This window comes from Antedon mediterranea, chromosome 2 (assembly GCF_964355755.1).
Source record: "Antedon mediterranea chromosome 2, ecAntMedi1.1, whole genome shotgun sequence".
NCBI lineage: Eukaryota > Metazoa > Echinodermata > Crinoidea > Comatulida > Antedonidae > Antedon > Antedon mediterranea.
Genome location: NC_092671.1, coordinates 7,083,306 through 7,111,007, shown reverse-complemented (window position 1 = coordinate 7,111,007; position 27,702 = coordinate 7,083,306). Strand labels below are relative to the sequence as shown.

Sequence of the window (27,702 nt, the reverse complement as noted above, 5' to 3'; positions counted from 1 at the left end):
AGTACCCTAACTTTGCCAGATCAACTGCTCCAAATGAAAGAATGTCGCCATTCTTTGTGGAAATTATGCAGAATTTTAAGTTTACAAGAGTAGGAATATTCTTTTCATCGCAACATGTCTGGTCACTCACAGCAGATGCTTTTAAAACGGCGTTCGAAGACAATGATATAGAGGTCGCAATTTATCAAGTGTTTGAACCAGGTGATAAAAATGAAAAACATCCAGCTAGTCCTATCGAGGCATCGGATACAGGTACAATACAGATAAAAGGGGACGCTCTGGAAGAAGCCAAATCGTCATCTAAAGGTACATACATATAATTTCCTGATGCTTTTAATATAGGTTCCCCATTAAAGCCAGATTACGCATGTTAACATCGATTTGAAATACGAAATAATCGTTGTATGTTTGGGCTAAAAGTCTCGATCTACTCGAACTGTCCAATTATAAAGATAATATAATTTGGTTGAATAATATGATCTACTTTTTTTTTAAATTATAAAATGTAAGTTGTCCAAAACATTCGTTTGGGCATTATCCTGTTTTATTTTAAATTAAATTGTTGGTACCATCTAAGCATTTTCAAAACCCAAATCACAAGAGTAGAATAAAGATAATTCGCGGAAATTAGCATCGAAATAGAAATTTGATTTCATTTGAAATGCCGCTTAATGGCGCCACTATAGGCTCTGAGGTGTGATAAATGTGAAATTAATATTACAAAAATCATTAAACGGATATGAAGCCAATAGTTTAATGTGATGATACTATGTGTGTAATTCTGAGAGTCATTGAAAAAGATTCTATGCTTAGACACTAGTGGCCTTTTGGCATGTTCTCCAAATTCTTCATGGACCATGTTTAAATGAGCCGCCTTTAGTGAAACGATGCAATTAGATTGATTTCACCATTTCGTTAGAAATATGGCTTCGCCGCTTGTGCTGTTTGTGCTGTTTAGTTGTGCAAATCACCATCAAAACAAAAACACCTGGAAATAAAAACTAATCACCCTTTAGTTATTACCCCTAAAAAAATAATCTCAATTTCGGTAACCTCTGTGGCCGATGTCCCACGAGAAAATGGTGTCCATTTTTTGAAATTTATTTGAATCATCATCCATCCACCAATATATTTATACCAAATCATCTGCGACCGACTGGTGAGTTAGTTCCACGGAGAATTAGCTATACCCTTTTCAACCATACTCTACATAATTACTTTATAAGTGGTTAGCCAATTTATTATCACTGGAAGACATTTATGAAACACAACTCTCGATCCGCTTATGCACTCCTTCTACATTCATATTACTTGAACCCCAGATGCTTCAAGTATAATTGCTAATGAAAGCAATCAGACAACTATTAATTTACAATTACATTCAATAATAATCATACAAAGTCTGATGTTTTCATCATTGTATAGCCAGGTGAATTATTAGTTTCACTTCCCTCCTGAAACAATAAGATGTCCTTAAAAGTTTTACTACCGTACGTTGATGATCTGAACAAAATATACACAATTCGAAAATAATATATAAATGGTTAAATGTGTCCATGTATAAAAAATGGGACTTAAAATGAAAGTTCCAAATAATATGGCAGAGCGCGTCTTTATATCACGCAGAGAAACATGTTTTTACTTCGCTTCTTTGGTATTATGCTCAACAGTGGTTTTATTCATAATAATATTACATGCAATAGTTTTATTATCCTTTTCCAATTTCCCATAATGCACAGTAAAAATCTCATAAATACCCGTATTAAGACGTAAGAACAATTATTTTAATTGGCCTGAATATCATAGAATAACTATGGATGCTACATTCCATTAAAGTTGTGACATTGTTATTTGGCCTAGCTGGGGGTGGTGCGCATTGGCGACCCTTGACGTAAGTGTTCTATGTGCAATAAACATGTTAAGTTGTTCATGAAAGATTTATTACAAACAAACCAGAAAAGATACATAGAAAGAATAGCATATAGAGACCTACTATCATGTACTTTTATTGTAGAAAACAAACCAAAATAAGATATAAAAATAGACACCCAATTACAATGCTTTATTAATTTATTATTTTTAAACATATTTAGGCCTATGTTTATGTATTTTTTCATTAATTTCATTGTCATTATCATAATTTTCAATTAATTAACACTACTATAATAGTATCATTCGTTATTCTTTACAATGTTGTGTTCACAATCATCAATGTTTTTAATAGTTGTCGTTAGCGTCATATGTTTCTATAATAAATTCAGTCTCTATTTTCTACTTTCTTTAAACCTGCCAACTCAACTCGTTTTTTTTAATAATACAACTTGCAACTTGCAGTATGTTTGTTTATTTAAAAGGAACCTTCCTTACATAAATCAATTTACATCAACAAGTGTTGAGTTCTTAAGTTTCAAAGTTATTCCTATTGATGTAACTAGTTTCCAGTATATCACTAGGCGGTTTAAAATTTCTCAATACCTAAAATAAATTAATAACAAGAGTGTATATATATTGTTGTGTGAAGTGATTTGTTGCCCACGATTAACATTCAACGAACACTCATCTAACTGTTATTTAAGTTGAATTATTTCATTACATATTTTGATAAATTCTTGTCATTTTAAACTGTATGTAATTGTTCATGTGGTATGAAAATAACACCCAAAACCCGTCATCGAAATCAATGAGAACATTGGTGTAGTACAGATGTTGTCAGTTTAATAATAATTTGAAAGAATGATGTTTGAAATGTCTTTATTATCGCACTTTTAGATACTTTTGCTGCCTCTATTCATTCAATGGATTATCAAGTTTGGTCTTTCCTTGTATGCCTTAGGCCTAGTCCTTTTCTTCTTCTTTTTTTAGTCGCATGGAAGCGACTCTATAGTTCACTATGTCGGTCGGTCGGTCGGTCTGTCGGTCTGTCTGTCGGTCCGGTATCACTATGCGTTTTATCGCTTTCTGACCTTATCTTGATATCAGTTTAATCTAGCTAAGTCAATTTTTCACAGTATATTCCTTATGGCCAGGAATCGATGTGGTTATGTTTTCACGGTGCGCAATAAAAAATTACGCGGTCTACGCACGATTTAACGAAATCACGTTTGTAATCATATCTTCACAACCATGAATCACAATTAAATAAAATTTGGTACTCATAAATTTCAGGGCATAAATCATCATATGGCAATACAATTACGTGCGTAGCGCATGTAACGCATGCGCGCTTAAAATTTTCAAAATTAATTTTCGATGAAATAAGAGTACGTTTCAGGCAATTTTAAGCGTTTACAAAATTGCCATGAGTGCGCAGATTTTTGCGCGCGCACTGCGCGTTAAATGTTATTACGCACTCTTTTTGCCCGATTTATGTTTTCTTGACTTACTTTTCAACTCGAAATTACGTTATACGAGCACGTGAAAAGTGACAGGCTACGCACGTGTAAATTAAAAATATATAACTGTTTTTAAACATTTTAACATTTTTAAACATGTTCAGTAATTTCGGTCAGTTGGTAGGTTGGTCGGTTGGTCGGTAAACACTAAGCACGCGACTGCAGCTATCTATATGGCCTTGTTACATTACATTAATGTCCTGTTTACATTCTACAATGTTTCCATTCACTTCTACGTTATTTTCTCCATTCTATCTCACTACTTCCTTCCAACTTGTTTTCAATCCTTTATCCTAACATATTCTTTTTTTGTGCTTATTTTCTTCATTCTTCTAATTCGTTTTTCAGTTTTGTTTCCAGCCCCTTCATTCTAGCATTTCTCCAAACCTCTCCCACTTCTAATTATTCCAGTCTACTGCATTTTCCATTAGTTATTTCAACATTCTTGCCTTTTCTCCAATTAACATCTAATTCTTATTCTTCTTCATTCTACCTTAATTCAAATAATTTCTTCCATCCTGTTACCAGCCTCTTCATTCCCTATATTACTGTTTCTAATTATTTCTACCTCACTTCTAATTCTTACTTCTTGTTTCCTGTGCTTCATTTACTATGTTGCCATTAGTTCTGCTGTTTCTCCTCTCTCTCCAATCCGCCTCCAATTCTTTTTTCCTCACTTTTTAATATTATTCTATCTTCTTTCCTTCATTCTTTACGTTACTGTTCGTTATCTAGCCTGCTCTATCTCTAGTACCATTCCTTCTTTCTTGTGTTTTTAGTCGATCTTAATTATTATTTATTTATCTTCCATTTAAAATATTTTATCTAAGGTAGTGTTCGACTTCTTTCCTTCTTTACTGTAAGTTGTTTTCATCTTGAACATTCATTAGTTGTACTTGTGCAGATTAAGTGCATATACTCTACTGTTTATTTTTTAATATTGGTCAAGTATTCGGCCATTATCATTGACCATTACCATCGGGTACGTGAGAATTAAAGCATCTGCAATAAGCAGGAGCACAATCGTGTCAACAATATTATATATTAAGTAAACTAATAAGATTGAACATTGCCCACCATTATCTTGTTTTAGATAACTGAGTTCTTCTGTCAATCTGACCTTTACGAAATTACAATTATTGTCTTGCCATCAACAACCAATTCACTAATACAAATTTTAACTTTCTAAAATATCCTGCAAATGTGTTTATGTGCTGCGCGCAAATTCCTCTGCATTGCACTGTTTTTACTGGCGTTTAATTGTAGTAAAGTTCAAGACCTAGGTGATAGAATATAAATATAATGGAAATCACAGAATAATGCTAACTAAAACTCACACGTGACTATGTGATTAATAGGCTTGATGCCAAGCACTATTATTAACTAATTCATAATTATTATCTATTTGTTTTAGCAACGTATTTAATGTTGGTATCTAATTGATTAATATGATGGTGCTGTTGCGTCATTATACAGTAATTCAGGATTTAGTAATGATTTCATTCTGTTTCACTGCTGTATTGTAGTGAGAAAATATTAATTTAGCGATATGATAACTACATGATTAATTTAATTAAAATTATTTGGAATATATATTATTGTATTTGGTCCTCATTCTTTAATCTTTGACGCTTGGTACAAAGTTCAAACAACATTGAAGTACACTAAGACGCTCCTTCTTATTATTTTTAATGAAATTGCAAATAACTTCTGTTTGTAATTCATAACCATGTTCATCTGTTTGAGATTTATATCAGAGTTCACATGATCAAAATAGTCCTTATCTTATACGATATTTTATGATCTTATTATTAGTAAAAATTTTACTCAAGGTTTTCCTAACTGTAGGCCTATATAGCTTTGAAGGGTAAACTCGACAGCATTTGTCTGTATGGGAACCGTGATTCCAAAAGTCTGTATATCAGAACCTTTACAACCTTCGTTCTCATTTTTCTTTCAATGTCAACGACTATAATCAATCTTAAAGATAGGTTTATATTATAGTTCTTTACTCATGACGTGATATAAGTTGCTTTGATGTGTTTTTTACAGTACTCATGAATTTAAGATACTCTCTTGACAGTCTGGATCCCATAGTAAATAAACAATGGTCAAGACTTCCGTCAATAATGATGAAATGATTCCAAACATTTTCAAATTGAATTTGACGTTGTTTTAACAAAACAGTTTATTTAATGCGAAATTTGTTACCGGAGATCGAATCTTTTGACAACATTAGGCAATAAATCCGAGATTTATAGGAGACTGAATGTAGTTGATGACCGGTGGATGATTGTTTAATTAAGAGAAATTTATCAAATATTATTTATTTGGTAATCATTGTCTCTTTATGGATTTATATACAGTTGAACGGTAGACAACTGGTCTCTAAGGCCTATACTATTTCTCGTTAGCATGTCAAACATCACTTGCAAAATGTAGAATGGATAAGCTAAATGAAAACAATAAAAAATAGGTTTTAGGTTTACGAATTTATCTATGGTAATTGTCTCAATGATTAAGCTTCTGAACAAAAATAAACAAATTAAAATTGCACCTGAGTTTAAAGAAAAAAGTTGGTTTTGAAGCTGAACTTTACAATTAATCGATTGAATAGAACTCAAACATCATTGTTTGGTACAAGTTTTAGTACAATTACATACGATTGCGTCATTCCTATGTAAAAATAGCACGTAGCCACTTCGGATTTGTTTAAACCGAAATAAATTAGAAACATCTATACTGTAAATCAAAATATATAAAAGGACATTGATACAGGAATTTACAGGTACAGTAGATTAGGCAACTTGGCGTAGACTTCAGCCACTTTACGATTCCTTAAACAACATATACTTGAAGAACACTTACAAAATACTTTAGACACCTTTGTTTAATATATGAAATAGTTATTATATTCATTTGTTTCATAAGATATTTTGTTGTCATATTAGTGTTGATCCATATTATTATTAAACAATATTAATCAAATTATAATCATGATTTTATACTAATTACTGTATAATGTTAATTTCCATTACAGTGTTCATTATTTTAGCCTATGGAAGCGATGTACGAAACGTGTTGCTATTGGCTAAAAGTTCCAACATGCTGAATGGCGAGTACGCGTTCTTCTCCGTCGAGGTTACGCTTGACGCACGCTTTGGGGCTAACGGATGGATGGGAAATGATGGACGGGATGAAGAGGCAAACGAGGCATTTGAAGGTAAATAAACTATAAGCCAATTTGACCAAATAGATTGTATTGAACAGTCAGGGAGAAAATGACAAGAGGCTTCCTACTTTCTAAGAGTTTCATCCGATAATTATTGTTTTGACAACTCTTGCAACATGACCACAGTGCTGATTTTGCCATTTTCCCACTAGAACGGAACGCAAAGCGACGTATTGACGCAAAGTGATGTATTGCGTAATCACAAGTGAAGCGACGACTCAACAGTGCTGCAAAAATCGCAGGTTTGATTTCTCGCAGGCGGGGGCAAACACAATTATTGGGAGGGCATTTTCTTACGTTGCGTAGGTTGCGTTTATGTTGCGTCTCTAGTGGGAACCAAGCTTTACTGTGAATACGTATTATACGTCGTTCTTTCTGGTATTGTACATTAAGTTATTTTGCACATTTTGTCCAAAAAACAAAGTACAGTAGGCCTAAATCGTCAAAGATTGATTTCAAAATAAAGTTATTGACGTTAGACATGACTAATCACAAAGTATCAGTGTAGCTCAGGGATGATTCGTTTACCGCGATGAACTAGATATCTTCATGAAATTATTAACCCTGTATAATAGTTTACTATAAATCATTTACTTCAAATACCGTAAAATCATATTAAGAGCAAATGGTGTTCCTCTCGGGGTTTGTTACGGTACTTTCCACCCCAATGACACATTAAAATCAACATGTCTATCATATTTCCCAAATGAATTAGATTTTATAGTGTTGTCTTGTTGTCGATTATAACCTATGTATACAGTGTACGGAATTGTCAGCAATATTCAAGTATGTGTCTTTTTTAGCCGGCCTAATAAATAGCGGTATTTTCATCGAACTGTTATTACAAAATCTAAATATTTTTGACGGACCTACAATTTATTGTAATCATCAGTTTTCATATAGTATTTTGATTTCTGTTTAATATATTCAATTTCATCGAATGTTTATTTTGTTTAATTTTACGTAGAAATGGAAGAACATTACATGATAAATATGTTGTCTTCTTTGTCGCCCTCTTGCGAATATGCTTGATGATAATTATGATCTTTCAGTTTATGCTTTGTTTTCTTAGGTCTAATGGATGTAAAACTACTTGAACCATCTTCTTTGGAGTATGAACAATTCAAAGATGACGTCAGATTGAAAACTAACCAAGCACCATTTAATTATGAGTTGCCCGAGGATGAACAGGTAAAACGTGATTACATTACAAAACACAGAGTATAAGAGAGAGTGAGTGAAAAGTTAACGCCCTCAATATAATATGATATAATATATATATAATATAATATGATTTTATACCCAAACACGATGGTATGTTCACCATTTCCTTTATTAGAATCCTAAAGATTTATATTTTTTAAAGTGTGTATTTGTTTTTGTTACGAGGTATCCCTGGAAGCAGCGTTGATCTACGATTCAGTATATCTCTATGCACTAGCTCTAAACAAGAGTTTAGGGGAAGGAGCTGACCCGGATGACAGAAGTGAAATTGGGAAAAATCTGTTTGATTGGGAATTCAGTGGTAAAATTACTTAACTTGTACAACTATTAACTAACAATTATTTTGAAAAATCAGTGAACGAGGAAAATTCCAAAAGGCAATCTAAATATAATATAATAATAGATATTAACTAAGCATTGTAGTGCTATTAACATGTTTGCAACGAGGAGAACTTCTTTTTACAAGTGCATCTATGGTTTTAGAATGGTTTCAAAATTATGTAACAATTACGTATACCTTTTTTCATTCACCATTGTGTTTCTAAAAGATTGTTATTATTTAGTGACGTACACGATCCGATTTACATAACTAATTACACACATTCCCTCAATATCTATACACAATGATCTTAATTAACTGTCAGTTTACCTATGACTAATCAGTAAGGTATCAGTAAATTCTAAAGGACCCAGATAGAAATAAGTTTCTAATAAACTTTCTTTGGTTATCCAGTTTTTACTGTTCCATTTTGTATGTCATTTTATTCATGCAAATAAATCAAATCACGTAAAAGAAGTTGATAATAATTGTGTTTATGTTTTATTTACACCTTGTAGGCGTTGATGGTATGGTATCAATTGACCTCCTAGGTGACCGGCGCCCTAATTACATGTTACAGAACAATCAGAATGGAACTTTGGTTACAATAGCATCATTTCAAAGCAGGTACGTAAGTGACACAACTAACACCAGGTAATCTTTAAAAAAATTAAGATTATTATATCTGGGGATTATTTCAACAGTCATGCATTGTCTTGTTTAATTTACTTCAGGTGATAAATCATTTTCTATATATATTGTGTCAAGGCAATATGAGAGTGAGTAATATCGGAATCATCCCTGGTCGATGTTACTAATAACCATGGTTTCACATTCTTCATGTAATTCCACAAGCTTTTCTCCACTCTGTAAAAAAAAAATGAAGGAATAGTGATATTTATTAAAAAAAAGCCTATAGTTAAATACCTAAATATGCATTACAAATATAATTTAATTTGAAACATTTTAATAGAAAGCCTTTTATTGGAAAATATTTTGAAACCCTCTAGCCATTTTTGATCTAGGGGTGAGATATTGTTTGAGTTGTGTATGAATTATGGAACCTCAGATTTTAAAAGCTAATGGATTAAGTAAGGATGGAAAAGGGTTCCTGCCTGAGGTTTGGAGATGAGGAAAGGGTCCAATAAAGTACAGAACACTTTCGAGCCAATCGATTGACGTCCCGGCGTTTGTAAACTTGAGCCGGAATTTTGGTTGGAGTAAGCTCATAAGCGGCTTATTCCCTGGAGGGAACACATTGAACGTAATTTCTGTGCGATGGGCTTGGAAATTGCCGTGATATTATTGTACGAAGTTTATGAAGCTATCTACAAACTAAACATGAATGTCTTAATTCATCTTAGAAATGCTTACTTTAACGAGATTTCAAGCATAGTAGTGTGGCCTGGTGGTGGACATGAAAAGCCTATTGGAGAACCATCGTGTGGTTGGGATAACGAACTGTGTAAAGAAACATCACTCGGTAAATGTTTATTAATGCTTACCCACTAGAGACGTGACTAGGGACGTAAGTGCAACGTAAGTGATTTGACAAACCACAGGCAATGGATTATTCGAACTGTCGGTTGCCATTGGCCAATTTGCTTGCGTTGCGTCTACGTTCTTGCGTTGCATCACGCTTGCGATAGCACCTGTGATAAAGCGTTTGATATTTCGAAAGGGAACCCTATGAATAAATAAAAACCAAAATAACCAATAAGAAAATAAAAATAAAACCCATAAAATATTAGACCACCGAACTATTCGGGGTTACAGTAAGTCTATTCCAAGCCTCCAGAAGACGTTTATTTCAATGCTTGCGAAATATTTATATATATTTTATATGTTGATGAATTCTTTTAATATTTTTTTACACAGATCAAGTAGTAATTCTTGGTATTTCTGCCGTTGTTTTGCTTCTGTGTGTTTTATGCATCATAGTTTATATATTCTACAGGTAATCTATAACATTACAAAAACGTAGGCCTAATAAACTCAAGCAAACAATGTTGAAACACTATTTCATAACATTAATCGAATTAATATTTATTATTCTTAGATAGGTGCTGAAATAAAAGTCAGACAAACCTTATACAAAAAAAATAAATAAAACACAAATACATCAATTTATCGAAATGGGTGTCTATTTTCATTCATAAGAAATTCAAGGAGAGCGATTTTATTTATTATTGATTTTCTAGGAATCGTCTTTACGAACGAGAGCTTGAAAATATGTCATGGCGAGTTGATTACTCGGATATATCGTTCGAAACTGAAGATGAGATGACGATATTTGGAACGACATCATTTCCCAGAAGTCACGCAAGCATTGCCAAAGTAACGGAATCAGTCAATTGATTTGTATTTTATTATAAAAACTTTGAGTAAAACGTAGCTTTATACTTTGTATTTATGAAAAAAATCATTATTTCAATTACCCTTGACGTCAGTCTAGTGAACCATAACATCTAAAAATATGACCGTGATCAACAGAAAAGTATAGCATGGACAAACTGAAATTAATTTGTACTTAAGCAAGGATATAAATAAAACTTTACTGTCTTGTCCTAATATAACGTATTTATTATATAATCGGTGATAATGATGCCGCATTGTGACAACAAATTCACTGATTGACTGAATGAAAATTAAGTATTGTTGAGTATCTTAAATTTATCAAATCAAAAACTTAATAAGACAGATTTTGGTCGTTCATTTCCCGTTTAGAATCAGCATAAAAAAACAAAACAAAAACACATATTTTTATTTGACGTTCGTAAATGTTATTGCTTTACAAAATAGTCAATCAATCAACCGATATTTATTTCCTTCTTTCAAACATTACAAAGATATCATTATTTCTTAATTATCTTAGCTTCTTTCCTATATACCAGAGAGTGATGATATAATGATAATATCGGACTAGCATGTCATAGGCATAGGTTCGAGCTTATCTGTACCATACTGATAGCATCCTTAGGCAAGATGATTTACTCTCATTGTATCGTCCTTCGGATGGGATGTAAAGCCGTTGGTCCCGTGTACATATAGTGCACATTAAAGAACTTGGTACACTTTTCACCTAAATAAATTGATATTTCGATTGTGGGTCACATGGCGTGCAATAGTACACACTATGGAACGGTCGTTGAAAATATAAACAATGGTCGTTGAAATATAACCTTTCATCATTCACCTCGTGCTATTATTTTGTACCATTACACTCATAAACATTCATAATTTGTATAATAATTAAACTTTAAGTTGGATAATTTCTAGTTATATGCTCTTTTCTATTATTGCAGGTAAACGACAGAGTAGGGACCTCTGATGGGAGTACTCTGTCCTTAGTAGGCGAACTGAAGTATACAAAGGTTGGCTGTTATCTCGGAACACGTGTGGCAATTAAACAACTTGGAAAAGGTCCAACCGTACAGTTAAACCGACAACTTCTTAAAGAATTTAAAGAAGTACGTGCAGACCTAGACTTGCTCCAAGTCTGTATTGTGTTGGTCTACCAGTAGTATACGTATGAAACACTATATGTGCCAAAATATTTATCTTTTTACTAATATTAACTCCGTCTGGAACAATACTAGTACAGACCATATAATTGTAAATAAGAGTAGACTGCTTGGACACAGTTTACTTTATAATAAGTATATACATATTATAATATAATATTATACCATTATGTTAAGAAACGTACTGTATCGTATTTTGAATATATATTTCTCTGTAGGTACGTGAACTAAATCACATGAACGTCAACCAACTTGTTGGAGCTTGCATTGAATCGCCTAATATCTGTATTCTGTCAAACTATTGCAGTCGTGGTAGCTTACAGGTAAGATACATATGTAGTTTTATCATGATATATTATAATCTAGAAACAGGTATGATTGTCTGAGACAGCAAACCGCTTACATAAAGCCTTCAATATTAATATGGCAATTAGAGCATAATAATTTGTGTATGCCTATCTATAACTTCTGATTCGTCGTTTTTGATGAAACAACGACTGGCCATTGCATTTGGCACCTTGTTAGTTAAGATCGAGATGCAACGCAAGGACGTAGACGCAACGCAAGCAAGTTGACCAATGCCAAGCGACAGTTTGAATAATCCATCGCTTGTGATTGGTCAAATCACTTACGTCCTTGCGTTGCGTCTCTACTGAGCACCAAGCATTAATTAATTATTATTATTATAATTATAATATGTTACATGTGTGAAATCTTAAGCGTGGTTCCCACTAGCGACGCAACACAAGGACGTAACGCAACGCAAGTGAATTGACCAATCACAAGCGATGGCTTATTCGCTTGTGATTGCTAACTGTCTATAACTTCGCTTGTCATTGGTTAAAACGCTTGCGTTGCGTTTACGTCATTGCATTACGTTCTAGTGGGAACCAAGCTTTATGTACCATAATGAGAAAACAAAATCACCATTTATGATTACTATGAGAGCATGCAGAATCGTACGTAGTTCATTCATAATGTACCAGTTAATGTCAGGTTAATTGTTACACGTAGTGCTAGTAATGTATACAATTATATATTTTTAGGATGTGTTGATGAACGACCACATTAAACTGGACAACCTCTTTAAGTTGTCATTTGCGTCTGACATCGCAAAAGTAAGATAAGTGTGAATTTTTTAAATATTAATTCATTAGTGAGGTGAATAAATGGCGAAATAATGATGAAAAATGACTTAACATTATCGACACAAACCACACAGTGTGTAACATGAAACCGAATTGATGCAGGGTTGTGATATGCGAGAATAGATCGTTTTCGTCTAGCCGAATAAAAAATATATTGTGTGTTGTAGGCTTATATTATGTGTTTCATTTCAGTCTGACTATTTACTTTTACACTGGCTTATCTAATATCGTTTTACTTGTTTGTATCTCCAACCACTGTTACCAACATCATAAAGCGTGTTTCCCACTAGCGACTCAACGCAAGGACGTAACGCAACGCAGGTGAATTGACCAATCACAAACGATGGCTTATTCGCTTGTCTATAACTTTGCTTGTCATTGGTTAAAACGCTTGCGTTGCGTTTACGTCATTGCGTTACGTTCTAGTGGGAACCAAGCTTTATATATTATTACACATTACATATCCGTTAAGAAAACACTTTCTATTAAATCGTTAAACGCATTACATTCATCTTTAATTATAGGGCATGGCTTATTTGCATGGTACATCCATTGAGACGCATGGACGTTTAAAATCTTCTAAGTGTTTAGTTGACAGTCGCTGGGTTTGTAAAGTTTCCGATTTTGGGCTATGTAGCTTAAGAAATGGCTACAATTTAGACCAAGCAACATGTGACGCAAGTAAGATACAATTCAGTCACAAATACAACGGCGAGACACTAAAGTTGACGCCGGCGCGACACTAAAGTTGACGCCGGCGCTTGTACGTTTGGGATCGCGTCAGTTTTGTAGAGTGAGCTAAACATGCTAACTTTAGTGTCTCTTCGAGGTGTATGAAATAATTATTGTAAGACAGATGCACAGAATATGAAATTAGCGTTGATGATGATAACAAAGGTGATTAGTAATAATAGTGCTATTGTGAAGATACAAGATAGTATTATTCATGACTGATGCGATGAAAATGACCTTTTTAGTATCGATTAAGTATAATTGTTATGATAATTATCTGATAATGATCTGTTGCTGCTGATGATAATAATTAAGAGATGGTGATGTACTAATTAATTTGAACCGTAAATATAGCTGTATGATGGTAATTCGTCGTTTTGTTGTGAGGCTTCTGGTGTATGTAGTAAATGTTCTGACCGGACTTATTCCATAATATGGTTGTTTATGACAATATGCTTATGATAAACAATTAAAATGTATCAATGATTATGAATATTATGATGATTATGGTGATGAAAATGACATCAGCGAGATTGAAATAATGACAACAGTTTTATTTAGGGTGCTCTTGCTGATTTTATATGCTAGTTGTAAATGATGATTTGCAGAGCAATCAAGATAATGTTGGTGTTCCTTCCTTTAGTATTAATTAGCATAATGAGGCTACATCTATGGTCTAGTTTTTCTTTTGTTTTGTATTTGCAAATTAAATACACATTTTATTGCTTCCTAAGAACTTCTATGGACAGCTCCAGAGCTTCTTCGCTGCAACTATCCCAGATGTAACAATACAAAACAAGGGGATATCTATTCATACGGTATCATTCTTCAGGAAATCATTTTGCGGGACGCCCCCTATTGTATGATGGAAGTCGACGCAGACGGTAACTTTATATATTGGCATTATTTTATTAAAGTATATGATTAAGGTTAAAGGTCAGATATTCTTATACTGGTTTCCAGTGAATAATTTTATCCATTATTCATTATGATGTAATAGGTTATTCAGTCAATGTATTAATAAAGTATTATGTTTCTTATTTATTTCTACTTAGAAATAATTTGTAATGTTAAAGCTATCAGAAATCCTCCATTCCGACCTCAAGTAGACAAACATGATATAAAGTACAGTAAGATCATTCGGTTGATGAAGACCTGTTGGGACGAAGATCCCACTTGCAGACCAGCTTTTAGCTACATACTCAACTATCTCAAGAAGGTATCATCAGGGAGGTGTGTTTTTGTTTTTTGCACATTTGTTTCTTTTTATATTTTGTTTATTTTCTAATTTTTTTAATCTTCTCTAAAGTTTGTTAACAAACTAACATATCTAATATAATAAATTATAGTGATATCTATAGAAACTAACAATTTGTGTTTGTTTTAATGATAATAGAAGTGGAAATCTGATTGATAATATGGTAGCGATGCTTGAGAAACATGCGGTACATCTTGAAGAACTTGTTGATGAAAGAACAAAGCAACTTGCCGACGAAAAGAAGAAGACTGATGAGTTACTTTATCAAATGCTACCTAAGTATAATATTTTTTTTCATTGACGTCTTAATTGTTTTTATAGATAAAGAATAACACAAAGATGAAACAGTGTAAAAGCCCATTCACACTAGGACGATAACGATCGACGATAAATATATAAGCATGCATTTTTTTAACATAAAACAAAGGAAATTAGAAAGGGTTTCGTTCTAAGACTATAGGATAATCATTTATGCTGTCTTTGATAAAAATAATATTTTTAAAATTCCAATAAAATGACGTCATGATACATAAAAATAATAAAATCGTTGTATTGTCACGATATTATTGCTCTTACTAATCATGACGTCATTTGATTGGACGTGTGAAAATATAATTTTCATCAAAGACAGCATAGATGGTTATTCTATAGTTCTAGAATGAAAAGGTTTTATATTTCTTTTATTTTATGTATGAAAAATGCAAATTATTGTCTATTATCGTCGATCGTTATCGTCCTAGTGTGAATGGGCCTTTAATAAGGTTTACCATGTGGTTTGGCCTGCTGTAACACGGATACAACGGTGATACTAAATGCTTAGGCCTACGACTTCTCTATTCGCGTTTTAACTGTCTATCAATAGGCCTACTCAATGCTCTATTAATAGATATTATACACATCCTTCATTATCACTGCTAAGAAAATAATTGTATTTGTATAGGCTAAAAAAATCTATTAACAGTAATAATTATATTATTTAGACAGATTATTCAGATATTTGACAAGGCTATTAATAAACATTAACCTTATTTAGTATAAATATTAAATTATTTTGAATATACAAATGTCAAAAATTAATAATTGTTTGAATAGAATTACTGTCCAATTTAAGAAATGGTATTTGAAGAATTACCATAATTAGGTACCGAACCTAATTTGGTGTTACACCGGCATCCATTTCTTTTATTTTAATTTATATTATCAAATTAGAAAAGATAATTTTAGCAATCAATCATGCGTTTATACTATTGATGACGTTTCTCCGCGTGGCATAGTCATTTTTTTTTTTATTATTTACTTAATTATATGAACATATTTAGTTGTTTTTTATTATTTTTACTAAAGTTTAATTATTGAAATCACTTTAATACTTAAATACCTCATACCCTCACGTATACAAGTTCGCATTTGCAAACACTTTATAAATGATTGCACTGCATAATACTAATAATAGATTAATATACTAAAAAGAACATTTAGCAGTCAGGAGGGAATAAATGTGTTATTGTGATGAAAGGGAAATGAAAATAGGCAAGTAATTTCTACAGCAGTCATTTGAAAATATTACTTAATTTTTTAATTGTTGGTAATATTATATCAGTAAGTTGTCTTTGCATCTTTATATTATTTATAACGTTATGTTTGTTAAGCTAGCAGTGTCTTTAATTTGTATTTCTGATCTTCATTTACATAAAAAAATAGTATCATACAAAACGGATTAAACCGCCTAATGAAAACAGGCTTATAAATTGTATAACATATTTGACACATGCCTTCGTTCATAGTATGTGCTGACTTTTTCTTCTTTCAGGTTAGTAGCTGATAGTCTGAAACGCGGGAAAGTGGTTCAGCCGGAGACCTTTGAAGAAGTTACAATATTTTTTAGTGACATCGTTGGATTTACCAAGTTAGCATCCGAAAGCAGTCCTCTTCAGGTCAATACAAAATCATTTCTGATATCGTGCAATGCGGTATGCCTTAATAACGTGACGTCATCATCAAATATGCCTATTTAGTTACTCATACCTGTAGGCCTAAACTGTATATATGCTAATATAATTATAGTTTCATTTTTCGAGCCTTTCATAACATAAAATAATCGTCAAAGAAGCGCAAGATAAATAGATTCTAAAACTCAAGTTATAAACGGTAATATAATAAATTAATCTCGCATTTGTTTAATTAATTCTATAAATAAATTGAATGTAAGCTTAATAAGCAAGTCTAATTTGGTTGGTTACCAAAGATCAATTTTCCCCTTCTCTTTTCACATTTCACTACTAAGTAGGTTACATATTGGACCTTTTATTGTAGCCTAATCGATTTCTAAATTAGCTACTTATTCTATTATGCTAATATTCTTTTTTCTTGTTTTTACGTAAGTACGATTCATGAACTTTAGAAAATATACTATAAAGCCGTTAAAATAATAATTAATATTATCAATACCTTTGAGATTATAGTACTCTTTTCATACGGGAACTTGTTTACAAAAATAATGTTTCTATAATTAAACTGATGAATAAATTTAAGAATGTTTAAAGCATTTCTTGTATTTTGTAGATTGATTGTTTTATTCATTTTTTCAACTGAGATTGTTTTAAGTAGATACATCCATGGCCTGAAGTTAAGATTATAAAATGTGTTTATTATTTTCAAATGAATTTGCGCTTCTTGACGTTATTCATTTTTTTAATTTTGCTATATATAGGTTGTAGATCTTTTAAATGATTTATACACATGCTTTGATACAATCATAGAAAATTACCAAGTATACAAGGTAAATATATTATATCAATTTTATCATTATTTTTCTTTATCTGCGACCTTGTGAATTTCCTGTGAATGATGGAATAACGTTTAGCTGTATCTGTATATATGCCACGATCTTCATTTGCATATTATGCCACGATCTTCATTTGCATATTATGCCACGATCTTCATTTGCATATTATGCCACGATCTTCATTTGCATATTATACCACGATCTTCATTTGCATATTATGCCACGATATTCATTTGCATATTATGCCACGATCTTCATTTGCATATTGTTGAAACAACAACACCGATTAGAATTCCGATAACATAGCATAAATCTTCAAATTCAGTAATGAAAGAAAATTCATGATTTTTTTGGTTATTATCAGGAACGATGGTTATATCGCCTTCATGTTTTCTATTTCTTTAATTATTGTACGATAATTGTCTTGTGTTGTAACTTAGTAATTAAAATTGGACAGAGAACTACATGACAAAAGAATGTAGGCCGGCAACATCATTTTGAACGAGTGGAAAAAAAGAGGTGCGAATGCTTACGTCACTTCATGAAATAATTGTTTTTTCTGAATGCAAAAATGTCATCTTTATTTTTAGGTTGAGACGATAGGCGATGCGTACATGGTCGTTAGTGGCTTACCGGTACGAAACGGTCACTGCCACGCAACGCATATTTGTACGATGGCGTTGAATTTGTTTAGTATCATCATGTCTGGTTTTAAGGTGCGCCACCGTGACGAAGAACGTCTTCAACTGCGCATTGGTATTCACAGTGGTAGGTCAACCTTCACTTACCTTCAGATGTAGGTGGACAGCGCGTTATAATCCAATTATTGATTGTGCATTTAATAATTTCATATTGTGATTAGTTTAGGCCTACTGTATACAAAACGTTTCAACCTACACTAACATAGAATGTGTCCAATATGTACTGTGTTTATTTTTTGTTATAATTGTGAACGGTTTCCCGTTATAGAAAATGCAGTAGAAACCGATAATTCTAAGTTCGGCACAATGGGACGAGTACTGGTCAACATACTGTAAATCGATTTTGTGCAAAGAATAATACATAATTAGGTGATCATTTAGAATAAAATGATCACCTATTGTTATTGTATGAAATCTTATTCCGCTTTATTTCTTTCTGTACAGATTTTGTGTGTCAATTATCTCAAAAAGTAAAATGTCAATGATCACAAAAATTTTACAATATCTTCCAAATACTTCTAATAAGCTTTTCAGCGTGATCACTCAACCGTGACGTCATTTATACGCCATTTTGTGAAATCACATTATCAATCATATCTCCATAATTCATTATCACATATTAATGAAATTTATTACACGTAAACTTCAGGTCAAGGGTAAAAATATTAGCAAGTAAAAACGCACGCGCACGTATTCTTAAAAAGCGTCAAAATACGATTTTGTAGAAATCGCATTCTACTCACCATCCTTAGTACATTCACCAAATTTGAGTTCGTTCCGACTTAAAATAACGCTATACGAGCATGTTAAAAATGACAAAATGCACACATTAACTGCATAAAAGTGCTGAAAATGATGAAAAATAAGGCATTTTAAAAATGAAAATCATTCTTCAGAATGCACGATGACCCCCAATTTTTTTTAATTATTCTGGAAGCCATTGAGTTCTAGATATAAATTCATGTACACATTTGACGTACAAAATGTTGTGAGGTCACCAAATGGCCACTCAAATTAAAAAATTAGGTTTTTTTCTCTTTTGTCATAGATTATCACATTCAACTGAGCGCATCTCGGTTATTTTGTGCCCGATTTTCGCTAAATTTTTTGTATATGATTGCTCATTTAATTATCTTTCTCATGAGTTGTCAACATTTTCATTTTGATGACGTCATCACGCGTAAAAACTTGAATAACGTAGGTCGTGTAATTTCACCTACACCATACATTTGAATATCTTACAGCTCTTCCGAATTAAATGTGACCTTAATGATTATAATTTATTATGAAAGCTGATGAAATTTAGATATGAATTCATATAAAAATTAAGCCTATCGAATGTTGTGATGTTATCATATGGCTAGTTGAAGTTAAAACGTTGTTTTTAAATTTCTTTAGTCGAAGTTATACAAATTTCAAAGAGCGCGCATTTCGCTTCTACGTGTCAAATTCTCTTCCAATCCTTATATTTATTTGCTCAATTAATTATCTTTCGAAATTGTCATCTTCGAGTTTATTTTGATAATTCCATCATACCAAAAAAATAGAACATGATGTGGGTCCCGTAATTTCACCTCTGCTACACTGTATATAGATATACAGATACTGTACATATTGTATATGACACATAATAGGTACAACTCAGCACTATAAGTGTATATGCATCATGTCATAGGATGGCGTACATCAGCTTTTTACGATCGCATGTTAACGTACGTGCATGTTTAAAAAGTGTTAATTTCATTAAAATGATAAAAATGATCACCTATAATTCGTCAAAGTGACGAATTAAATTCTAGTTAGGTGATCATTTAGAATAAAATGATCACCTATTGTTATTGTATGAAATCTTTATTATTATTTTTTTTTTTCTTTTTATTGTTTCTGTACACTATTTTGTGTAACAATTATCTCAAAAAGTTTAATTTCAATGATTACCAAAATTTCAGAATATCTTTCAAATAATATAACTTAATCCTAATCAGCTTTCCAGCGTGATCACTCATCCGTGACGTCATTTATACGCCATTTTGTGAAATCACATTATCAATCATATCTCCATAATTCATTATGACATATTAATGAAATTCACTACAGGTAAACTTCAGGTCAAGGGTAAAAATATTAGCAAATAAAAAGTTGCGCGTTTCAAGGTCATGCACGTGAAATCGCGCGTTAAAAATTTAAAACGCGCAAAATTAGGTTTTGATCAATTTAGAGCATGAATTAGGCCATTTGCGCGTTTCAAAAAAATTACTGCGCAAAAATTCGTTTTTGTGCGCATGATTCTTAAAATGCGTAAAAAATAAAATTTGATGTATAAATCACATTCTACTCACAATCCTTAGTACATTCACCAATTTTGAGTCCATTCCGACTTAAAATAACGCTATACGAGCACGTTAAAAATGACAAAATGCGCACACTAATTGTACAAAAGTGCTAAAAATGGTAAAAAATAAGGACTCTTTAAAATGAATATAACTCTTCAGAATGGCAGATGACCCCCAATTTTTTTAACTTATTATGGAAGCCAATAAGTTGTAGATACAAATGTACTGTATATACACATTAGACGTACAAAATGGTATGACGTCATCAAATGGCCACTTGAATTTAAAAATTAGGATTTTTTTTCTTTTTGTGTGGGTTATCACATTCAATAGAGCGCATCTCCGTTATTTGAGCCCGATTTTCGCACAACGTTAAGTATGTGCTTGCTCAATTAATTATTCTTCTAATGAATTGTCAACATTTTTATTTTGATGACGTCATCACGCGTAAAAACTTGAATAACCTAGGTCGTGTAATTTCAGCTACACCATACATTTGAATATCTTATAGCTCTTCAGAATTAAAGGTGACCTTGAAGATTATAAGTTATTATGAAAGCTGATGAAATGTAGATATGAATTCATATTAAAATTAAGCCTATCAGATGTTGGGATGTTATCATATGGCCAGTTGAAGTTAAAAAGTAGTTTTTAAATTTCTTTAGTCAAAGTTATACAAATTTCAAAGACCACGCATTGCGCTTCTACGTGTCAAATTTTCTTCCAATCCTTATATTTATTTGCTCAATTCATTATCTTTCGAAAATTCCATCATACCAAAAAATTAGAACACGATATGAGTCCCGTAATTTCACCTATGCTACACTGTATATAGATATACAGTATATACTGTACATATTGTATGACACATAGGTAGAACTCAGCACTATAGTGTATATGCAATCATGTCATAGGATGGCGTACATCAACTTTTAACGATCGTATGTTAACGTACATGCATGTTTAAAAAATGTTAATTTTATTAAAATGATAAAAATGATCACCTATAATTCGTCAAAGTGACGAATTATAGGTGATCGTCAAAGTGACGAATTAAATTCTAGTTTAAGGATTGTTATTATTAGTAACTTTATATAGAGAGGATATCGTAGTGTCAGTTGTAAATAGGTAGGTGGTAACCTGTGGTACCATTTTAGTAAAACCACAAACGCAACATCATTATTATATAACTAGTAACGTGATAGTTCCCTCACTGTGAAAGTACCAAACCAAAATTTCACATAATGACAAATAATATATTTCATTACATAACATAATATGTTGAATAAATAATATTCAATGACATTTACGGGCTCATAACTGTATTGTGTTTATATAATTATTTGTGTCCCGAACGGCGCCCCGTACTAATTTATATTTCAGAAGCGCAGGCCTAACTGGTTGGTAAAAATTAGGTTGTTAATAATGTTCAAACAATTTCATCAGGCGGAAATAATACAATAATATGGTACTTACAATACTTCCCTTACCAAATGCATATATAATATTATCAATTTCGCACAATGTTTGTTTCAATGGAGAACGAAGCACTTTTGTTATTATGTCCAATGAACTATTATATATAAAATATTTAAATTTCACTATTGTCATGGGACAACTAACAATTTTTTGTTCACAACTGCATACTTTTCCTTGCTACACTTTTAATTACACTACTAATTGGATTCAAATTATTATACATAAATTATATATTTGTCTGTTTAAAGAACACAACAATGTTACACAAAGCTTGATTGAACGAGTACAAAATACTGATATATGCAAGTATAGTAATCGCGTGTCAAGCTTCGGAGTGTTTTATAGAGAACGAAAGAGCTCAACAAGTTAGTCCTAACTAAACTAAAACAAAAATAGTTATATTCTGCGCATGCTTTTAAGTTTCTGAGATGCGTAGAAATACTTTCAATGGACAATTAAATAGACGCCTATTCTTGCGCGTCGTAAAAATAGATAAATTTGGGTTGTTAAAAATGATAAATCTTTTTGCTTATGTCAAAATAGTTAAGAAATGCTCAAGTGAAAAAATGAGGCTTAATTTTTAAAACCATTTAAAAACTACTGAGCTGTAGGTGAGTACCTGGTTGAAATACTATAGAGAGGATAAGGCGGCGTGGAAAGGAACTTGCAGCTCTACCACATCATAATGCGAGGCTTAGTAAAATGAGCTCATAACAGCTCATTCCACTACGTTCAGAAATGAATACGGGACTAAAGGCCCATTTACACTGGGGCGATAACGATCAACGATAAATAGATTAACATAGATTTTTGTTTGATAAAACGAAAGAAATTAGAACATTTTTCATTCTAGAACTATAGGATAATCATATATGCTGTATTTAATAAAAAATATATTTTTGAAAATCCAATCAAATGACGTCATGATCAATGAAAACAATAACATCGTTGTATTGTAACGATATTATTGCTCTTACTAATCATTTTCACGGACACAAATCAAACAGCTTAGAAATGCTCCGTTAAGTATAACCGTTTTATTCAATGACTGAATATGTGTGTATGGTAAGTATGGTAAAAAGCTGTGAGCCTATGGATGCAGCACAATGAAAAACATCTGTGAATTTCTACTGTTAAACTTTAATACCTACAAAGGTACGACTGAAGTTTATGATTGATTTATCTAACTACAGGCAAAACAGTGCCGCGAAAAGTTACAATATGAAACGCCACAAATATTGTATGGAAGGCAACTGCGGCCAGCATAATCATGACATCATTTGATTGGACGTGTGGAAATATTATTTTCATCAAAGGCAACATAGATGATAATCCTCTAGTTCTAGGATGAAAACTTTTTAAAATTCTTTTGTTTTAGGTATGAAAAATGCATTTTTATCTTTTTATCGTCGATCGTTATCGCCCTAGTGTAAATGGGCCTTTACATTTAGTATATGGCTTACATTCTTCTATCACTCATTTTGATGAGATTTTGAAACTGGTTTAAACTGGTTTAAACATGTATTCTGTTCTCTATTAAGTGTGTACCACCTTACTTTAAGTTACATTATTTTATTATTTATTTTCACGTATTTTCAGGACCTGTTGTTGCAGGTATTGTTGGCGTTAAAATGCCCAGGTATTGTTTGTTCGGGGACACGGTAAATTACGCTTCAAGAATGGAATCAACCGGAGAAGGTAAGACTATAAAGTTCAACTAAAAGTGCAAAATAATAATATGCTAGGTGGGTGATGTTTGTGCATGCAGTTTGAATATTAATTATGGTTGTGTGTGTTCTCGTAGAAACTGAGACAATTGGATTGAACAATTGAAATCATCTCAGATCGAAATCAAGGAGCAAAACAATTGATTAGTACGAGTTACTGGTAGTTATTGTATACCATGGTTAGAAACAATAACATAATAAATATGACTTCCACAATTTTAATATATTCTGGTAAAAATATATATTTTTTTTAATTCCTTCACAAGTGGAATTCCTTCACTTGCACTGATAAAGGGCTAGTGTTGCCCGAAAGCTCTGCTAACTTTTCTGGCTGTTTTACTGTTAGGATCTTATGACAAAAAAATGAGCGAAAGCAGAGAGCGTGTTATTTAATCGTTCCATATTGAAGATAACGATAACTCGAGATTTTAATAAGCTTTGGTGACCAATATAATTTGAATTTGAATAATTATAAAAGATACATAAAAAGTGATAACATTAAATAAATGTCCGGGGTAATAATTATGTACAGCACTTAGAGGTTTCACAACATTAGGGGCTTTATACATCCTGGATATTAATATTATTATTATTATTATTATTCATAGAGAAATATATCGATTTCAATTAAAATCAATAGTCATAGTATGTCGGTATTATCAATTAAATATTTAGCATGGAAAAACCATGATGTTAACTTGAAAATGGTGGACATTATCATTTAAACAAATAGGCATATACAAATCAAGTATCCGTTCTTAATAAAATAAACGAGGAAGCGTATCATTATGTTACGTACAATATCAATCGGATATCTCAAATTATTTACGTTCTTTATTTTAAAACTGACCTTTATTAAATACAATTACTTGTCAACGATTACTGTATCATTAACGGTAAGTAATAAAGAGAAATACATTCATTTGGTATACTGTTATCTATAATTATCAATAATATATCACGTCCTCAGGGTTTATGAATACCTAAGTTCGTTTAATCTTACTAAGTCTCCAATACATTATTTTTATCAACTATGTTAATCTTTGTTGTTTTTCACCAATCGGTAATAACGGCACATGAAGGTTAACGATGTAAAATTTTACTTAAACACATAAAAATCTGAATTTATCAAGATCAAATTAATTTAACAAATTGGAGGAAATGACAAAGTCAGCATCAACAACTTGGTTGTAATCAAGTTGAATAAATAACATTATATATATATATTTGCTTTTTTCCTTTAGAATATTTCAAGGAAAGCCATGGGGTGTATTTAACATATGTATTAAATTTTGGCCCTTTAAATGGATTCATAAATTCGGTCAAACATTCATTCATTTGATCAAAATCACTTTTTAAATAGTTACGTTATGTTAAACTACAGAGAACAATAATAACATTACTGATTTCTCTCCTCAAAACCCCTGAAAACATTACTGGTTTCTCTCCTCAAAATCCTGAAAACATTACTGATTTCTCTCCTCAAAATCCTGAAAACATTACTGATTTCTCTCCCCAAAACCTCTGAAAACATTACTGATTTCTCTCCCCAAAACCCCTGAAAACATTACTGATTTCTCTCCTCAAAACCTCGGAAAACATTACTGATTTCTCTCCCCAAAACCCCTGAAAACATTACTGATTTCTCTCCTCAAAATCCTGAAAACATTACTGATTTCTCTCCTCAAAATCCTGAAAACATTACTGATTTCTCTCCCCAAAACCCCTGAAAACATTACTGATTTCTCTCCTCAAAACCTCTGAAAACATTACTGATTTCTCTCCTCAAAATCCTGAAAACATTACTGATTTCTCTCCTCAAAATCCTGAAAACATTACTGATTTCTCTTTCCAAAACCTCTGAAAACATTACTGATTTCTCTCCCCAAAAACCTCTGAAAACATTACTGATTTCTCTCCCCAAAACCCCTGAAAACATTACTGATTTCTCTCCCCAAAACCTCTGAAAACATTACTGATTTCTCTCCCCAAAACCCCTGAAAACATTACTGATTTCTCTCCCCAAAACCTCTGAAAATATTACTGATTTCTCTCCCCAAAATCTCTGAAAACATTATTGATTTCTCTCCCCAAAACCTCTGAAAACATTACTGATTTCTCTCCCCAAAACCCCTGAAAACATTACTGATTTCTCTCCCCAAAACCCCTGAAAACATTACTGATTTCTCTCCCCAAAACCCCTGAAAACATTACTGATTTCTCTCCCCAAAACCCCTGAAAACATTACTGGTTTTTCTCCCTAAAACCCCTGAAAACATTACTGATTTTTCTCCCCAAAACCTCTGAAAACATCACTAATTACCAAACCCGCCTGTCCCAAACCTCCATAACGCGCATTGATGTCTTTAACATAAAACATCAGGTATAACCACATTCATAATTCAACTAGAAATATCCTTAATTTCCTAATTTAATATTCATAGCATTATATTAGTTAAGCCATCCTGGTTTATTTTGTGTATCATCCCAGGTTGGGGTTCTTAAATGGCATATTACTGAATTATGCACGTTTACTTAAATTAGATCTAGTTTAATGTAGTTAGATAAGTTATTATAATAATGCATATAGTGCAGCGTATAATACACTTCGTATTACTTAATGTTTTACTTATTGTATTTAGATAAGGTAATATAAAATTTAATAACATTTTTATCACATTTTTTTATATTAAATGATATTGTGATATTCTAAGGTTTTAACCTCCAAGAATTGTAGCAGTGTTTTCTCTTGATGTTTGTGATTGCTCTGGATTTAAATGAAGATGCCGTACAAAGTAATTAATCAATTTTTAATTTGTATTACAGCTTTCAAAATTCATGTTAGTTCTGAATGTCATCGAATTGCTTCAAAATCTGGTGTTTTCACATTTAAAAAACGAGGAAATGTCAATCTTAAGGTTTGTGTAACGTTTTTACGCATATTACAATACGATATTACTAATAATACTTAAATAGTTCTTCGTACATAATACTGTACGGTATATTATTATGTAATAATATAATATAAGTACTAATATTCTTCAATAGTTTGGTAAAAATGCATTTTGTTATTTCTGAATTTAGTGTGTTCGTAATCAATCATATTGTCCTCAAAATGAGGGATAAATTATGAATAAAAGAAGAAAAAAAAGCGACGGTTTGAAATAGAAAAGAGTACCGTACACATCAACTTAAGTTTTTTTATTTTTTTTATTTTTATTTCAGGGTATTGGGTCAGTTACAACTTATTTTCTGGTCGGATTGGCTTAGAACTAGAGAATGTGGACAAATACAAACGCACAATTCAATTTTTTACTTTCATATCAATTTTTAAATTTGGAATGGGACACTTCTATCAATACAAATATTAGGCTTAACCATTCCATGCCTTAAGCTATGTCTACACTATCAAACTAGTTTGTGTGTAATGTGCCCAAATATGGTAGTGGTAATGATATCATCATGTCCATATAATTAGCACATCACATTTTTGTCGCATAAAGTTCGATAGTGAGACGAGCTTTATACAGAATAATCTATGTTAACCAAGATATGTAGGCCACCATATTTGTGTTCTTCCTTCGCTCCACCACTTTCATAGCTATCTATAAATAATACAATACAAATTGAGCTACCGTTAACATTTTCGCTAAACCTATAAGTAGTTTGATAGAAGAAGAATGCTGCTCATTTATATAAAATTGTATGTCAAACTGTGTGTATCTGTTTTTATGATACGCCGTCGTTAATTATACGATACGTCGTAGATGCGAGTATGACAGTTGTAGGCCTATTGTATTCTAAAGATGGAAACTAATCACACTGAATTAAATTGAAAATTAACTTTA

General features: G+C 32.0%; 1 protein-coding gene and 1 long non-coding RNA gene across 2 annotated transcripts; one reads left to right on the top strand and one right to left on the bottom strand.

Annotated features, from left to right (window-relative positions):
* On the top strand, window positions 1–27,702 carry LOC140039557 (atrial natriuretic peptide receptor 1-like). The gene is made up of 21 exons (XM_072085167.1): window positions 1–306; window positions 6,433–6,615; window positions 7,697–7,815; window positions 8,014–8,149; window positions 8,686–8,794; window positions 9,532–9,650; window positions 10,046–10,124; window positions 10,369–10,504; window positions 11,473–11,637; window positions 11,910–12,014; window positions 12,738–12,809; window positions 13,364–13,520; window positions 14,306–14,455; window positions 14,627–14,804; window positions 14,968–15,108; window positions 16,640–16,763; window positions 17,540–17,608; window positions 18,205–18,382; window positions 23,727–23,825; window positions 26,681–26,772; window positions 27,080–27,702. Exons 1-21 carry the CDS (start codon window positions 42–44, stop codon window positions 27,122–27,124), a joined length of 2,721 nt encoding a protein of 906 aa, XP_071941268.1. The 5' UTR covers window positions 1–41; the 3' UTR covers window positions 27,125–27,702.
* LOC140039558 (uncharacterized) lies at window positions 9,015–22,135 on the bottom strand. The gene is made up of 3 exons (XR_011842528.1): window positions 22,125–22,135; window positions 9,673–9,854; window positions 9,015–9,034 (listed from the first exon to the last, which is right to left on the bottom strand). It is a non-coding gene; the product is annotated as an uncharacterized lncRNA (long non-coding RNA).

Excerpts from the sequence above, each read along its gene's own strand:
- LOC140039557 (XM_072085167.1), top strand. The coding sequence starts at position 42 with ATGTCGCCATTCTTTGTGGAAATTATGCAGAATTTTAAGTTTACAAGA. Across the intron at positions 10,505-11,472 it reads GTCACGCAAGCATTGCCAAA|GTAAACGACAGAGTAGGGAC; the intron begins GTAACGGAATCA and ends CTATTATTGCAG. Across the intron at positions 23,826-26,680 it reads AATGGAATCAACCGGAGAAG|CTTTCAAAATTCATGTTAGT; the intron begins GTAAGACTATAA and ends TTTGTATTACAG.